Below are 15,978 nucleotides of genomic sequence, written 5' to 3'. Positions count from 1 at the left end.
CCGCAGCCTTCGACACAGTCTGCCATAGCACCCCTCATACAACGCCTCAGCAACGTCGGAATTCAAGGAAAAGCATTGGACTGGATCATCTTGTTCCTCGCCGGAAGAACCCAGAGAGTCCGCCTCGCCCCTTTTAGATCAGAGGCCACCGAAGTCATCTGCGGCGTACCACAAGGATCATCACCCAGTCCCACCCTCTTCAACGTATACATGAGTCCCCTCGCATCCATCGCGCGCCAACACAACCTCAACATCATCTACGCAGACGACACCCAGCTGATCCTCTCCCTCATCAAAGACCGAAACACCGCCAAAACTAACTTACACGAAGGAATGAAAGTAGCCGAGTGGATGAAGAACAGCCGTTTAAAACTGAACTCGGACAAAACGGAAGTCCTCATCTTAGGTTCATCACCCTCTGCCTGGGACGACTCATGGTGGCCACCAGCCCTGGGAACCGCACCCATACCTACGGACCAAGCACGTAACCTGGGCTTCATCCTGGACTCCTCCCTCTCGATGACCAGACAAGTCAACGCCGTCTCATCATCATGCTTCAACATCCTACGCATGCTCAAAAAAATCTTCCGTTGGATCCCCACCGAAACAAGAAAGACGGTCACCCACGCACTGGTCACAAGCCGACTGGATTACGGAAACACCCTTTACGCCGGAACCACAGCCAAACTACAGAAAAAACTTCAACGCATCCAAAACGCCTCAGCCAGACTCATACTAGGCATCCCCCGCCAAGCTCACATTTCCGGTTACCTAAAAGACCTCCACTGGCTCCCCGTCAACAAGAGAATAACGTTCCGTCTCCTCACCCACGCACACAAAGCTCTCTACGACCTAGGACCCGAATGCCTCAACACGCGCCTGTCCTTTTACACCCCCACCCGCCAACTACGATCGTCCAATCAAGCCCTCGCCGCAATTCCGCGCATCCATAGATCCACCATGCGGGGGGGGGGGGGGGGGGGGGGGGGGGAGAGAGAGATCCTTCTCCTACTTAGCGGCCAAAACCTGGAATTCTCTCCCCACCCACCTCCGCCTTACACAGAACCACCCCTCCTTCAGAAAGCAACTTAAAACTTGGATATTCGATAAGTAAAGTACCCCCCCTCCCTCAAGCGCCTTGAGACCCTCTGGGTGAGTAGTGCGCTATACAAATTTAGAACTTGAACTCTCCTAAAGGGGGCAACCTCCCCCCTCAGCCTACCCCTCCACCCCCCTTCAAGGCCATTATGGCCACCCCTGGGGAGAGCCCACCGGTTGATAGTTTTCTAGGAGCGGCAAAGATCCCCTGCTTGTGCACGTAGGCTTGAAAAAGAGTTCTTTAGGTTTCTGCTCTTCAGAACCTCCACCCTTGTGCGCTGAGGGGTTATGGGAATCCTTTACCTTTAAACTCTTTTGCTGCCCTTTGGCGAACATCAGTATTCTCCTGGACATCCCCCCACTGCCCTTTTGCTAAGAAGGACCTCAACCACCCTTTGTCACTTCACTCCACAGTACCCTTGTGTACAATCTAGCGCAGAACCAGAGTTCTACTTCCTTCCCAAGTTCCCTGGGTATAGTGAGTTTAGAATCAATCAGGTGTTGGTGCTCCTCTGCAATACAATTACTACACATGTGCTCCCTCAGTTTTAAGCTGTAATGCACATCATAGTCATTTGCTTTGATGGCCTCTACCTAACCAGTGCCCTTCTGGAGTAATCCACAACATCAACCAATGACTAGGGGTGCTGCTTCTGGCGACCCCTGACCTTCAGGAGATCGTTTTCTGGGGTTAAATCAAACTTCACAAAATGGGCTTCTTCGATGGGGTCAAACCTCATCCCGTTAGTTTTTCAAGGGCAGATGAGGTATTCTTCCACATACTGGACAGCTTCTTCCAAAGGTTTCAGCCTGCAATCCCCTGACCATCTCCCTGGCTCCCCCCTCTCCTAGACTGCCTGCCCTCCTTCCCCTCTAATGTGTTTTACTGAGGCTTTGACTGGATTATAACTGTTTGGGCTCTGTGGCACCAGCCGATGTGGAATATCAGCAGTGTTGCATGTGTGCTCTGGGCTGCATCAGATGAATTCTGTCTGGCGTAGAGTATTATTTCTTAGTGTAAGGTCCAGTCACTGCACAGCAACATCCACATACCGGTCACAGCTGCATAGTTCTGCACTCATTTATGCAGCCTAGCCCAGTGTGCATCTCCACACTAGTGCCAAGACCTAGGAAACTCAATAACCCTACCCAGGAAGGGATAACAAAATGAGACAACAGGGCTTTAACGCAATGGTAAATCTACAGAGAGGAATCTGCCCCTTGCTCCAGCTGTCATTATCCTAAAGCTTCTCCAAAACACAAGTAAACATTACGGTGTCACTCGGTCCTTCCTGAATCCACTCTTAACCTCTCTAGGCCGTGAGGAGGATATCTGAATGCGATCATCGTGTGTTATTCCATTTGATGTCATTTTCCCCCTTTTTGTTACTGGTATGTAATCAGTCCCAGCAGAGGCAAGACAATGTCTAATGTAAATAAAACATTGAAACAAGTAAACCTTTCTTCTTTGTAAAGGTCAGTCACTAGGATCCATTCTATTGCAACCCCAATCACAACAGTGCACCTGTGATCAGCAGAATCTGTTTATTGTCGACGAGAATTCACATCCAATGCATCATAGGTACAAAATCATTTACTCCTCCTGCAAACCTCATACAAGGCACCCGTTTAATCTACAACTTTAAAATGTAAACTAAAGACGCTTCAGTCCAAAGGACACAAGGCCGCGCCTTCAGAGAGCCCCATTTTAATACTTGCAGCAGTACACAAACCAGACTACTGGTAATGGACCGACACCTGCCCACAGACCAGGCTGTCAACTGACCAGGGGGCACGTTTCACGACCATAAGTCACTGGAGGGTGTGCAAATAATTCTCTGGACTCTGTGGGATGACTGTCTTACAGAACAGATTCAGCAGAATTTCACGATTTGACCAGATGGCCCGAGCTGGTCTGTAGTGATTGATTTGAAGGAAACAAAAACTGTACATTCAATAAGTATTTTCATTCTTTGGCTACCTGTGAACATTCATAAAAGTGTCTAAAATTGTATTTAACAGAAATCCTGGAACCCCCCTCTCCGGGGTCCATCAGAGTGGACGTGAAATGTTCCTGTGCATGTAGAACACACAGAGAACAGAAAAGTAAGTGTTACCCAAGCGCTCATCACAGGCTTGCGCTTCTTAGGCTACAAGGAAGTTTCAGTGAGAAACTGGGATCTAATGCAAAATGTTCAAGTTCAGTGAATAAGTGCCATGTGTCCAACATCTTACTGTAAGTGTCAAATCACCAAATTAAAAGTAAAGGAGCCACCATTCCGAGTGCCAATTGGCAACTGTGCTAGGACATGTGAAAAATGAGTCAGAAGACCACTGTCTGGGGTCAGTTGGATACAAGACAAACGCTGCTATCCCATAAGCCTTGAGAAAGCAGCATCAGACAACCCAGTACCAGGAAGACATTGAGGATGCAATCAGCATTGGGGGGGGGTGAATGTTTCATTTATCAGACTCCATTCACATTGGACAGGAGCAGACTCTTCCAAAATCACACCTGATGAAGGTTTAAGCCCCTTCCCTTAAAGCAATTGAAGGACACGATTTGGCAACATTGTACAACACAAACTAATTTCATACAGCTGTGGCCGTGACACTGTCGCTGATGTCAGTGCACCACACTGGAGTCTGGCCCAATCTGGGGATTCCACATCCACGGTTTGGGATGCCACACGTGGACTAACCCATAGGTACTCGTGCATGCAGCAACCGAGTTTAGGCCCAAATGTGACAGGAGAAGTCCATCTCTGCCCGGTAGCAGTCAATGAAAGAACACCTCACGCCTTATAGGATAGGGTTCACAGTTCTTCATCCAATTAAAAAAATGATATTTAAAATACAGAATTAAAAATAAATGACATCATTTAGTGGGATAGCAGCTTAGACACCTGTAAGCATCCACAAAAAATTCAACCTGTAAAACTCACCCTATAAACTAATCAGGGTCAGGTGCCCGAAGCAACTATCAATGAATCTCATTCCGTGAGTGCAAGTGTTCTTGCGTGAAGGAAGAGAGAAAGTACTCCAATCCACCCAAGACTTCCTTCCGATGGCCCCTTCCGACAGGAACCCTCTACAAGGACCCCTCGCCCACCAGGAGAGATGTCAAGAACATGGACAACACATATCCTCGCCCTATGAGGCAGAAGTCCAATGGTATTAAAAAGTGCTTGTACCACACAGGTTCCTCACTTGGTGAGTCACACGTCTGTACACAAACAAGCCTTCACACAATCTGCATGTAGCCCATTCAACCATAAAAAAAATAAAAATTTGGATTCTTAGAACCTGTAGGAGGACTTAAAACTGGAAGAAAAGTGCTTCAGTTGTTGACCTGTCCCTGCAGGCAGTGCAGCAACAGACGGTGCCGCGGAGCAAGCCGCTTAGAGCTCCATGGACAGATCCAACTTGGCTGAGACAGTCTTGCAACCTTTGTCCGAGTAGATCTTTTCCTCTTTAGGGAAGTACGTCATCTCATCTGCCACTCTGGTGATAAGGTCTTCCTCCAGCTCAAACCCACGAGACTGGATCTCCACAGCCACACACTTCTTAACGTGTTTGTACTCCAGAGGCAGGAAAGGCACAAAGAAGTCAATCAGGTTTTTGTCGATCAAGCTGCTGTGCCACAGGCCACCTAAGGAGATGAAGAGCAGGAGTTGACATCAATGATCCTCGTGGCCAATGTTGACCAAAGCCATGCGCGCCCATTTAATAAATCAAATAAGGTGCTTCAACAAGAGTCATATTGCAGCTGCAGAACTTAAAACCACCCAAAAAAATACCACCTCATTTTTAAAATGGTGTAACTAATGAACGAATAAAGTCCATCAAAATTAAGTTAAAAAATGCCCACCTCCCGACCCAAACCAAACTAGGTAAAGGGTTAATTGGGAAAATCCTACAAACTACATTCAATCTGGCAATTTTATAATCAGGGGAACGGCCATTTCAGATACAGGCCCTTGAGAAGTTTGTGACCTGGGTTTCTTTGAGGACCTTTGCTGAGCTCAGCAGGACACTAATATACTTCAATGTATTCTTCCAGTTCAAACTCAACTTCAGAATATACTTTGTTTTAGTATAAAGTTACTGGAAGGGGATATCAGGCCACCTCTAAGCTTTCGTTGAATAGGCAACTAAATCCCAACCTTCTCAGGGACCTATCCAAAACGCAAAAATAAAAAAGCACTGTACAAACGTGTCGAGTTTGGAAGCATTTAAGACTGAAGGTAAAGAAAAGGAGAGGCAGCAGAAGATAAGTAGAGTACGCACATAAATATAGATGCCTGATTTTACCCAAATAGGCTAGAAAACAAAAACATGCAATGGAAATGCCAATAGGTCTCGACCATGGGCAAGCTATTGGCTTTGGCAACCGGGTGGGGTTGGGTAACTAGAGGATTAAAAAGAGACCTAAAAAGTGTCATGGGGCAGCCAGAACTGGCTACTTTATAGTCTAAGAATGAAGGGATGGGGGAGTGGGGGGGAGGGGTGGAGGAAAGAGTACAAGAGGGAAAAGGGAAAAGGGAAACAAGTCAGTGGCAAGAGCGAGAGAGTAGAAAAGGGGAGGAGAGAAAGAATAAGAGTGGGAGGATGATAGGGGAGAAATGGAGAGACTGGAAGGGCGCGAGGAAGAGGCAGAGAGGAAACGAGAAAGAGTAAAGGGGAGAGTAGGTAGAAATTAGAAGGGAAGCGAAAACCAGAGGAAGACTGACAGATAGTGAGGCACAGAGAAGAAGAGAAAAGCAAACGGGTAATTGGGGGGGGGGGGGGGGGGGGTACGGGGGGGGGGGAACATATTAATGAAGCTAAAGGTCACTGGTGAGGTCAGGTGAAGCGGTTACCACCCACTTGAAGCCATTGCCCTCCTGCATTGCAGCAGTGGAGGCCTGGAGGGTGCAGTCAATCTCTTGCCAGGTGCATCTGGAGCTTAGCACTGCATGGATGAACAGACGGCTGCATAATTAGAACCCGTGCGTGTTTATATGAACTACGCCCTCAGGGCAGCAGTGGGCATGGTGGACACTGGAAGTTCAAAATCCCTATTCTACCACCAGCCCTAGAGTATTTGGAGAAAGAACAACTTGACACCATATATTCCAGTCTTGGAATATTTTTGAAAAACGTTATAAACTCCAAGTATTTTTAGGAATGGTTGAAAAGTAGTACTTTTGAAGAACAAAGACGTTCCCTGAGGGAGCAGCAGAGGTGCGGTGGGGAGCATAGGGGGGTTGATTAGAAATTGCATAATTAGATGCACTTTCCACAAAAGTAGTAAGATAAGAGCGACAAGATGCCGAAACCTAATGGTGATGATGAAAACAGGAAGAGAGCACACTTGCAAAACAAGGATAGAACGAACACTACAATACCTTGTAAAATAATTGAGCTCTGTGGGATAATTCACCGGCTGCTATCACGCGTAGCCACAGGTTTCAGATTGGCAACCCTGAAAGCTTACTAATTGTATTGTAATCTGAGCGCTAACGTACAAAAAAAAAGTAACAAGTTGTTTCGTTATAGCTAACACCTGTACTATAAAACAGTATCCAACAATGGAAGCTTCATATGTTTAAAAAAATAAAGCTTGTGACATGAAGACAGAAAATATTGACAAATGTAATGGTTGCTTGCACCTCCCCCTACAAGATTACTTAGCCATAATGTGTCTACTTTGTAATAGGCAATGGATGCGGTGGGTGGGGGAGGGGAACTGGTATTGAGTTCTGCCCTGCTCCTGGGATCTATACGTGATGTTCAATATGTTTTGAGAAATTAAGGGTAAAAAATAATTGCTTATCTGAACGGTTGGGTTCGCAAGAGCTTGAGAGACTCGCGGTGTGCCAATTTAGAAATGGAGGGGTTCGATTGGCCCAGGGAGTTTAATTTCCCTTAGGTCATATCGCTGCTGCATAGCCAACGCTTTGATAGGAAACCAGAAACATGAGAAAAATGTTGCTGGCAGCCATTAAAAGGACTCTGAGACTTAGCGCCCTGTCCTGAAACTAAAAATAAATAAATAGTATATGGGGCAAGGTAGGGACATTTTGACCACCTAGGATCCATGAGGGTGGGACACACAGAGGCATTTTCGGGGAAAAATAAATGTCAGCAGGGATGCATTTATTATGTTTATGCCCCGGGAGGCCCGCTCACGGGGCCAAAATTAGATTATATGGGATATGGGGGGCAGAGTGGGGGAGGGGAAACTTTAATGACCCTAGGAACCCCATCTAACAGGCTGAAAATGTGTTTGCTCTCGCTTTGCAGGTGCATTTTTAAATGTCTCACTGGCGGCAGGAACCGCCTTACCCGCCTCCAATGGGAGGGAGCTTTGAAAACGCTCCTGCCCACTGGGTGTTGACTTTTGATGTTTCCCTGACTATACAGAATCGGGTAGAAACACAGATCAAAAATGCATGGTCCTCATGTAACAAAACTAGTGCTCACGTAAAGCGCTCCGATACCAGAGGTCTCTGGTCTAGTTCACGCTATATAAAACTCTAAAAATAAGGAGGAGCATTGGGGCTGCTCTCTGCGGGTGGGAGCGATGCTGGCTCCCACTGTATGTGGAAGCCGGCAGGGACCTTGGGGCTCCCTCTGCAGCAACCCCCAAACAAGAGTATGGTGGGTGCTCTGGGTGGGCACCCACCTTTAAGTTTGAGTGCCCTGGTAGAGAACGGGTACCAAAGGCTGAAATCAGCAAGGTGGGTTTCACCTCCCCTAAATATCAAGCCCAAGAGATGGGGTCCTTGAGGCCAATACTCAACTAAAAATTAAAAAAAATTTAAATCACGTCAGGCCCTGGGGGGTGGGGTACCCGGAGCTGCTATCGACCAGGGGAAGAGGGGCAGTGTGGTGGTGCCCCCGTGGCGAACCAGGCCCAGGTGGGAGGCAGCACAGCCCGCCCCTTTTCACTTTGATTTACAATCCTGGGGGGTGTGTCCCCAAGGCCTAAAGAGGCTCGGGGGGAGGGTGGAGAGGCGGGGGGGGGGGGGCATGGTCTCCTCCCCTTTAATAGATAAAACCATTTAAAAGGCCCTGGGGTATGCGGTCCCTTGGTGGTGCTGGAGTGTTTTTTCCTGAGTTGTTGTTTGTCCATCTTGGCTCATGGTTTTTTAAATTTTTTTATTGTGCATTTTGTACTGTTGGTTTTTATTCTTGTGTTCTTAAAAAGGGAGGTGGTCGGAGTCTGCTTTTTCTGTTTTTAAGATTGTGATTTATAATCTGCATGAGTCATTGTGGTGGGGGAGTGGCTGAGGCAAATTGAGCAGACTGCTTTACTGTGCAGGTTGGGGGGGGTCGCAATAAATGAATTCACACTTTGCAGTGTGTGGCCCGGCCCGTCTTCACGGATGGCTGCGAAGTGGTTGACCAGTGACTTTTTTGGCCTGCTTAACATGGATGCAGAAGTAACTACAGTTGAACTTCTAAAACACATTTTTAGGTTTCGCTGTGCTTGAGAAATCTATTGTTTTAATATAAAAGTAAAAGAGACTTACATCCAGCCTCCTCTTTTACCAGGCTTCTCATTGGTTCCTGTGCGTGCTACTAACTTTTCCTCAATTTCTATCGGCTGTAGCATATTTTCCTGCTTTTACCAATGCTGGTTCCTCGTCTGCTTCTCTTATAAGTTTCCTGCAGCCGAAAAACGTAACCGCTTTGGTAGAACTATTTTTCTATAAAGTTTTGCTTATTTTTGCTTTTTATTCTTGCAGCATATTTGTATAACAATTTATCACCTGAGAGATTAAGTGATTACATAGAATCACAGGATGTTGTGCCACCGAGACTCGAACCGGGACCCTCAAATACTGAGTCGGCAGCTTTGGCTGCTGCCCCACATCCTCTCCATCCTGGTTTTATTGGCCAGGGAGCTCTTTCCTTCTCCCGAACGATGATTGATAAATACAGCTTTTTATTCATCAAATAGGTGAAACTAATGCATTGCCAATGCTTGTTTACAGTTTTAACAACGCTCTTTAGGCCCCATATGCCTTGGTAACGTAATGCATACAGCCATTTATGTAGTGGAGGATAGCTTGCAACCCTCATTAACTTACTCAGATTGCATATTAACTTTCAATGAAGAATTTCAAATAATTGTCTTAAAGGCCAGAAAGAGAATGAGGGGCTTACAGAATGTCTTAAATGAAGGTTAGTTAAACCACGACTTTTCAAACAATAGTTATGCCTCCCTATGAGAAGCTGGTGAGCCTTCTAGTCAAGAGTGCACTACAGACTACTGCTGAAGCACCACCCACTTGCCTCCCAAGGACGCCCCTGGATGCCGCTACAGACTCACTGTTTTTATTGTTGAAGACTCCAACTGACAGGATGCTCTCTACGTCCTTCAGCTGCAGCTCTTCCCTCCGCTTTCCTTTTTTCCAAAAATCCAAAGCCACCTTCGTTATCAGGTCCCCACCAGCATTGCTGAAAGAGGAGACAAAACAGTACAGTTGTCAACCACAAAAACTAAGGTTTCAGTGAAGGTCCATTCGAACAATGTGACTTTCACCAGGGAAAGAAAACTGGCATATATCTCTGATCAAAGCAAGACTTATGAGGTCAAAAGAATCTGTGCTGCAGTCAAGGAAACAAATCAATACCCAGAAGCAGGGAAAACAAGCATTGGCATAGCCAATAGGTCTTGCCTTTGGGATCTTATGAGTGTTTAGCCATGCAACAGTTGATGTTGTTGCACCAAGAATATTGTGCAGCATAAGTAAATACTTATAAGATCCCAAAGGCGAGATCTATTGCCTATGCCAATGCTGGTTTTTATTCCGCTGGACCACTGGCAGGTGTTTATATTCCTGTGCATGGCTGGCAGGGGTTGTTTATAGTCCTGCAGAAACGGGGCCTAGCAGTTCGGATTGGCTACTGCCTTTGGGGACAGCGCCATAGCTGATCTGCATATGGCCGCCTCCGCTTTGTAAGGGCACAGTATGCGAAACATGAGGGAATAGCATGCTACCCAGGAGAATGGTGACACTTATAAATAACTCAAGTGTTCCATCGAATCCCTTACGTTGTTTGTTCTTCGTACTAATTCCTGAATGGTGACTGCCACGAATATATCCTGAATGATTTATTATGTGCAAGTATCCTGGCCACAATACTGTCTGTACACGTAAAGGTGATAAAACGGTTCAGAAATGTCGGTTTCATTTCTCTCCGACATCGAGAAGCTTGTCTGTTTATTGGATAGAGATAGTTTATACGGTGAATTATTGGGTTGTTCTGTAGCGCTACTCGCGTATTGCTTAATTCCACATAAAAGTAGTGAGGCCAAAATACTATTCAGATTTGAAACCTTGAAGTGCCAGCAGGTTTTATTACTAAAACAAGAAATGAAATCGAATGCATTCATTGTTGCGCGGGTCTAAACACAATTGCCTTTTTAGGGGAAACCAAAAGTCTTTGATCCTTGCGGCTGGGAGTGGGTGATGGTGCCACAAGAACTGTGCGAGATCATTCTAGATGTGATAGGGATGTGTGAGGGTGTCAAAAGAGCTGTGCGGGTCATATGGCCAAGGGGACAGTTCATGTATATGCTTGAGGGCTGTGAGTGTGTGAGGGTACCACAGGGCTGAGGGCTAGGATAGCAGATTGTAAGGGAGGGTGCTATAGGAACCATGAGGGCAGATACTAGATGGAATTTGAGTGGTGAGGGTACCAGAGTGGCTGTGACGGTGTGAGGGGCTTTTGTCAGGATAACAGATGCAACGTGCTTGTATGAGGAAGCTAGAGGAACTGTGAGTGAGGATGCTAGCGGGCATAGGAGTGGTGAGGGTACCAAGTGGCTACCAGGGTGCCAGGAACTGTCTGTGAAGATACTATATGGGGTGTGTGTCTGAGAATGTAGAGCAGGGGTCTCCAAACCGGTCCTGGAGGGCCGGATCCATGCCGGATTTTTAAAATTAGTACATTTGGGGATATCCAAAAAATCTGGCATGGATCCGGCCCTCCAGGACCGGTTTGGAGAACCCTGATGTAGAGGAAGCATGAGTGAGGATACTAGACGGAATGTGAGTGGGGAGTGTACCGGAGCGGCTGTGAGGACGCCGACGGCGGGGCTTTGTTTGAGGATACCAGATGAGATGAGAGTGCTTGAGGAGCCCCCAGGGGTCCTGGGCCAAAGCTTTGAACGTGTGGAGATAGTGTTGCAGTGCTGTAGGCCTGTAATGGGACTGTGTGTATGACGGGGCAGCACGCGACAAATGCGAGAGTGAAAACAAACAAGCTTTACCTACTGGGTCCTCCCCACCTTCTCCTCGGTGTCGGTCAGCTGCTGTCTAGGGCAGCAGAGCTCACCCGGGGAAAGGAAACAAAGACATTCAGCGAAGACAGGGACTGGTCAACGCCGGCACAGCCGTGTCCAGGGTTTAAAGCCCTGCCTGGTGGTGGCGAGGCTTCAGAGACCAGGAAGAACGGAGGGCAAGCAGCTTCTGGAGCAGAGACGGCCACCAGCGGCGGGGAGCCCCAGGGAGAGGGGAGGAAAAGTACTAAGAGCAGGAGGGGGTGAGGCACTGAGTCACCGCCAACAATACCCCTCACATCTGGGCCCCAGAAATACGGCCCCCAGGGCAAGAGGAGCCTCCGGAGGAGAGGAGCCATTGAGGGAGGGGAGGGCATCCTTCGATCGGGAGGGGGAGCTCTTTGTGCAGGCTGCGCACGCGATACACGCAGAGCGTCATTCTCCGGCAAAAGTGGTCACTGATGCGCATGTGCAAGTGTTTATGGCCTATTAGACAAGCCCTGAGGCTCAATCCATGTATGGCGTTTACCTTGCAGGAGAGAGCGCGATAATTGCAAACAGATGGTACAGCTGCTCACTCCCGCAAGGGAAAAGCCAAACGCGCACGAGGGCCCATAGAGAGCAGTGCAAAACAGGCAGGAGTTTTAACAAAGGTGCTGAGCAATTCCAAGAGGTCCCTCTAAGCAGTGCTTGCACGCTGCGTAGGAGAGACTTAAAAAACTTCACAAGGACTATGCTCACTGCGAAATTAGGTAATTTGTCTGATGAAATTCAAGACAAACACAGTCAAGATGGTTTTACGTCAATGTTACCTTCTCCTTAAGATTAAAGGGCTTTATTGACAATACCCTCTCCAGGTCGACCAGCATACCGTTGGCAAGAGATGGGTACTGCAGAGTTTCTAGCACTCCTCATTGCTATTAGAAATATAATTCTACCCCATTTAACACCTCTCAACTCAACCCCATTCCCGGTCACCAGGAACATTCCATCGTCATGCCCCTGTTTGAGAAAGGTCAACTATGCATATGTACCTTAAGGGTTTATTCAAATTCTCATTCAATTTTTCAAGTAAGTCCTAAAAATGAACAATGAAATGTATTAACACAAGGACAGATTCAGCTATGTTTTTATAGAATGAATTTAAATCAAATCTGCTGCCTAGCAACACTGTCACTACTAAAATTATTACACATTTCGTTTAGTAGTGTGACACCCTCTTGCAAACATAGCTAAGTCACAAACAGGTATTTATCACTCAACACCTTTTCAGACAATTCTATATATGACAAATGTCACGCCGAATCTGACAAATATATGCAAGACGGGTGTATGAAAGTCGACGTTTTGGTCTTTAGTTGGTCAGTCTGATCCATAAGACCATCCTCAGGACACAGCGTTGCTTAGTTTCCAACACTTCTCTCTATATCCAATAATCTTTAAATCCAGTCTGCTCGAACATGTACCGATATCAACAGTAACCACTTCATAGGGTTCGTATTATGAGTAACTTGTCTCTGGAGTTAATCACAACAGCACCTGCTCTCCTCGCGTTCACAATCCCTTTACCAGAAAAACGATCTGCTGATCCAGCCACACTTTCCAACTACAGCCCCATCTTCCTCCTACCATACCCAGCAACGGTTTTAGAGAAACTAATCAGCCAATGCCTCACCACCTAAGCAACCGTCATCTCCTCAATGCCATGCAGTTTAGATTCAGGCCCAACCACAGTACAACCACAGTACAGAAATGGCACTCATCACCACCACAGACAAAATCAGCAGGATATCTTTGACAGAGGAGGAAAGGCAGCGCTTAATCTCCCTGAAACATATGATACTGTCTCTCACCCCATTCTTATCAGGCGCCTGCACAAGATGGATATCCAAAGACCCGCTCTCCACTGGATCCGATCCTTCTTAATGGAGAGAACACAAGCGTCAGCCTGCACCTTCAGAATACCACAAACCCAACTGCAGAGTGCCTCAAGGTTCATCGCTCAGCCCCATCCTCGTCAACACATACATGATCCCTCTGGGCAACGTCATCAACATACTCTCCTACATCGACAACACACAGCTCCTACTCTACTTTTCGGCAAAACCCCCAACACAAGAATCAGGTTCCCCGCCAGCATGATCAAAGTTGTTGACTGGATGAAACTCAACTGTCTCAAGCTCAACACAGACACAACAGAAGTAGCGTTCTTCGGAAAGAACACCTCACCATGGGACTCCAAATGGTTGCCGGCCAAACTCGACCCACAACCGACGCCAGGAATCTCCGAATACTCCCCTACAGCAAACTGGACTTGATTGCAGAAGTAAATGCAGTCAATGCATCCCGCTTCCTCACCCAGAAGCCGTTTAGGCAGCCCTTCAAATAGCTCCCATGCAACACCAGGAAAACGGGCAGTCAAGCACTCAGCAAGATAGACAATGAAATACCCTCTACGGCGGGATCACCAAGCTACTCACTACGACAATTCAAACCACCCAGAACTTGGCAGCCAGACTCATCCTCAACCGCCAACACAGAACTCACAAAAAAACCAACCCTTAAAGAACTCAATTGGCTCCTGCTACAAAAACACTCAATTCAAATTCACAAACTCAAGGCACTACACAACTCACGCTTCTCTTACTGAACACTCACTTCCTTCCACCAACTACACATACCGAACACTCACTTCCTTCCACCAACTACACATACACTTCTACTCCGCAGGACACCTACTTGCACACATCCCACAAATGCACCTAACCAGATCAGGAGAATGAGCATTCTCTTACCTCCCCTCTACAGCGTACAACGACCTCCAACTCCACATAAGAGCCGCCTCCTCTCTTCTTGAATTCCGCAAGAAGCTGAAGACCTGGCTTTACAGCTACCAACCAAACATAAGGAGATGGACGGAGCGCTGAAACTTTCCAGGCACTCTCCCCCAGTCACAGATCTGGGTTGAATCCATCATCGTTCTTTAGCTCACTTCGCCACCCCAGTTCAGACACAGTTATATGCAAATCAGTCTTGACCCTGTGCCTCATGGGAACAATCAAGACGGAACTGCCAAGCCATGTCTTCCCTGGCAGTTCAGGCTGGACCTTTCCCATTGGGCGCATGATCAAGACTGATTTGCATATGGCTGGGTCCAAACTGGAATGGCATTGTGTGCAAAAAAACAATGGATTTAAGCCCAGATCTCTGTACTGGGGTGAATGTATGACATTGTTTTGCATTCTGTCAATCAATTTTTCTTTTTGCATTCGTCACGCAGAGTGTCTGGTAGGCTCCGACCTAAAAAGTACTCTCACCATGGTCTGAATACAAGACGACAAACATCCCTAGAGAGATGGGTTGAAAGTTCCTGGCAGTGGAGTTTTCTACTTTAACACCCAGGATCGCTGGGCTGCTCTGCCGGTAGAGTGCATTTCTAGGAATGGTGATCCTTCAGAGAGGAAAGGTCAGTGCAGTTGCCTGTTATATTTTATTTTTATTCACTGTGGTTAAACAAATATTACAAACAGGGAACACAAAAAAAGTTCTGGAAGCATCAGTTATGTTACTAGGGCATCAACAGGTGTTGCTCTGACACCACCCTGCGTTATCAGCTGCCACACAGCTGAGACTAAGGAGAGTATTTTATTGCTAAGGCGTAGACACCTTCACGGTCAATGCCGCATATTTCACAGGCCCTTCCTGGCTGCCTCCTTATGCCAAGTGTGCTCCGAGATAATAAGTCTGCTGGCTAAGTCTGGAGGAGATCAGGAAAGAGAAAAGAGCACTGTGAATAAACAAGCAAGCCAAAGCAAATACCTCTCGGTGCTGCAAGCGCGATTGGCTTTTTTTATTGGCCATAGTGCTGTGAAGCAGACTAAAAGTTGGGGAAACTTTGCTAGGGCACAGCCAGCAGTGGCATTATCACAGCTCTTTTCTCATGAGCCAGTTAAGGGAAAAACACAGACAACAGGAAGGGGGGTAGGGGGAGGGGACAAAACCAGCAAAACAAAGAAGCAGCAGCAACACAGACCACGAGAAAGAGGCAGCAGCAAACAGACATCTAGATAAAAGATGCAACTTGGACAGAGTAAGAAGAAAGAAAAATAGCTTAATCGAGCACAAACAGAAGGACAGCAATCGAGAGGAAGTAACCAGTGGTTGATCCAGGCTCCAGCCGAAAGAAATTAAGTGATGCTGGAATGCACTGGTCAATTAGGAGGCAGCACATAAGAGTGAGGAATGGTTAACTTAAGCAGCCCTCGCTCAGCAGCACAAAAACCCCTACAGGCTAAGCGGAAAAGACGCGACAACAATGTCCAAAAGGCTGCTACAGGCGTGAAAAAGTTTCATACAAAGCCTGGAGTCTCTGCTCCCATCCAAGCCACCTTAACCAGGGCAGACATTGGGGCAATATTACAGGACGTGTGCAAACATCTGTTTACCAACATGGCATCTCTTCTGAAGGACCTAAAATGAGACATTACCATGCAGATTGAATACCTGTGAGACAGAGTGCAAGCACCTACTGATTTCAGTCACTTCTCTGATCACACTTGTGCAACTAATTTTCATCCTGAGGCTGTATCAGTACATGTATG

At 46.9% G+C, this 15,978-nt stretch overlaps 1 protein-coding gene across 1 annotated transcript in view; it reads right to left on the bottom strand.

Annotated features, from left to right (window-relative positions):
* Positions 1 to 2,629: 2,629 nt before the first annotated feature.
* Positions 2,630 to 15,978, bottom strand: part of LOC147718023 (torsin-1A-like) — a 33,969-nt gene continuing 20,620 nt past the window's right edge. The window contains exons 4-5 of the mRNA XM_086924841.1: positions 9,422 to 9,549; positions 2,630 to 4,750 (exon numbers count right to left, since the gene is read on the bottom strand). Of these exons, the coding sequence (XP_086780967.1) occupies positions 4,500 to 4,750; positions 9,422 to 9,549 (379 nt within the window). The 3' untranslated portion in view covers positions 2,630 to 4,499. The remainder of the gene's footprint in view (positions 4,751 to 9,421; positions 9,550 to 15,978) is intronic.

Source organism: Lissotriton vulgaris, chromosome 5 (assembly GCF_964263255.1).
Source record: "Lissotriton vulgaris chromosome 5, aLisVul1.2, whole genome shotgun sequence".
NCBI lineage: Eukaryota > Metazoa > Chordata > Amphibia > Caudata > Salamandridae > Lissotriton > Lissotriton vulgaris.
Note: the sequence above shows the minus strand (reverse complement) of the source record. Positions and strands in the feature narration are given on the sequence as shown.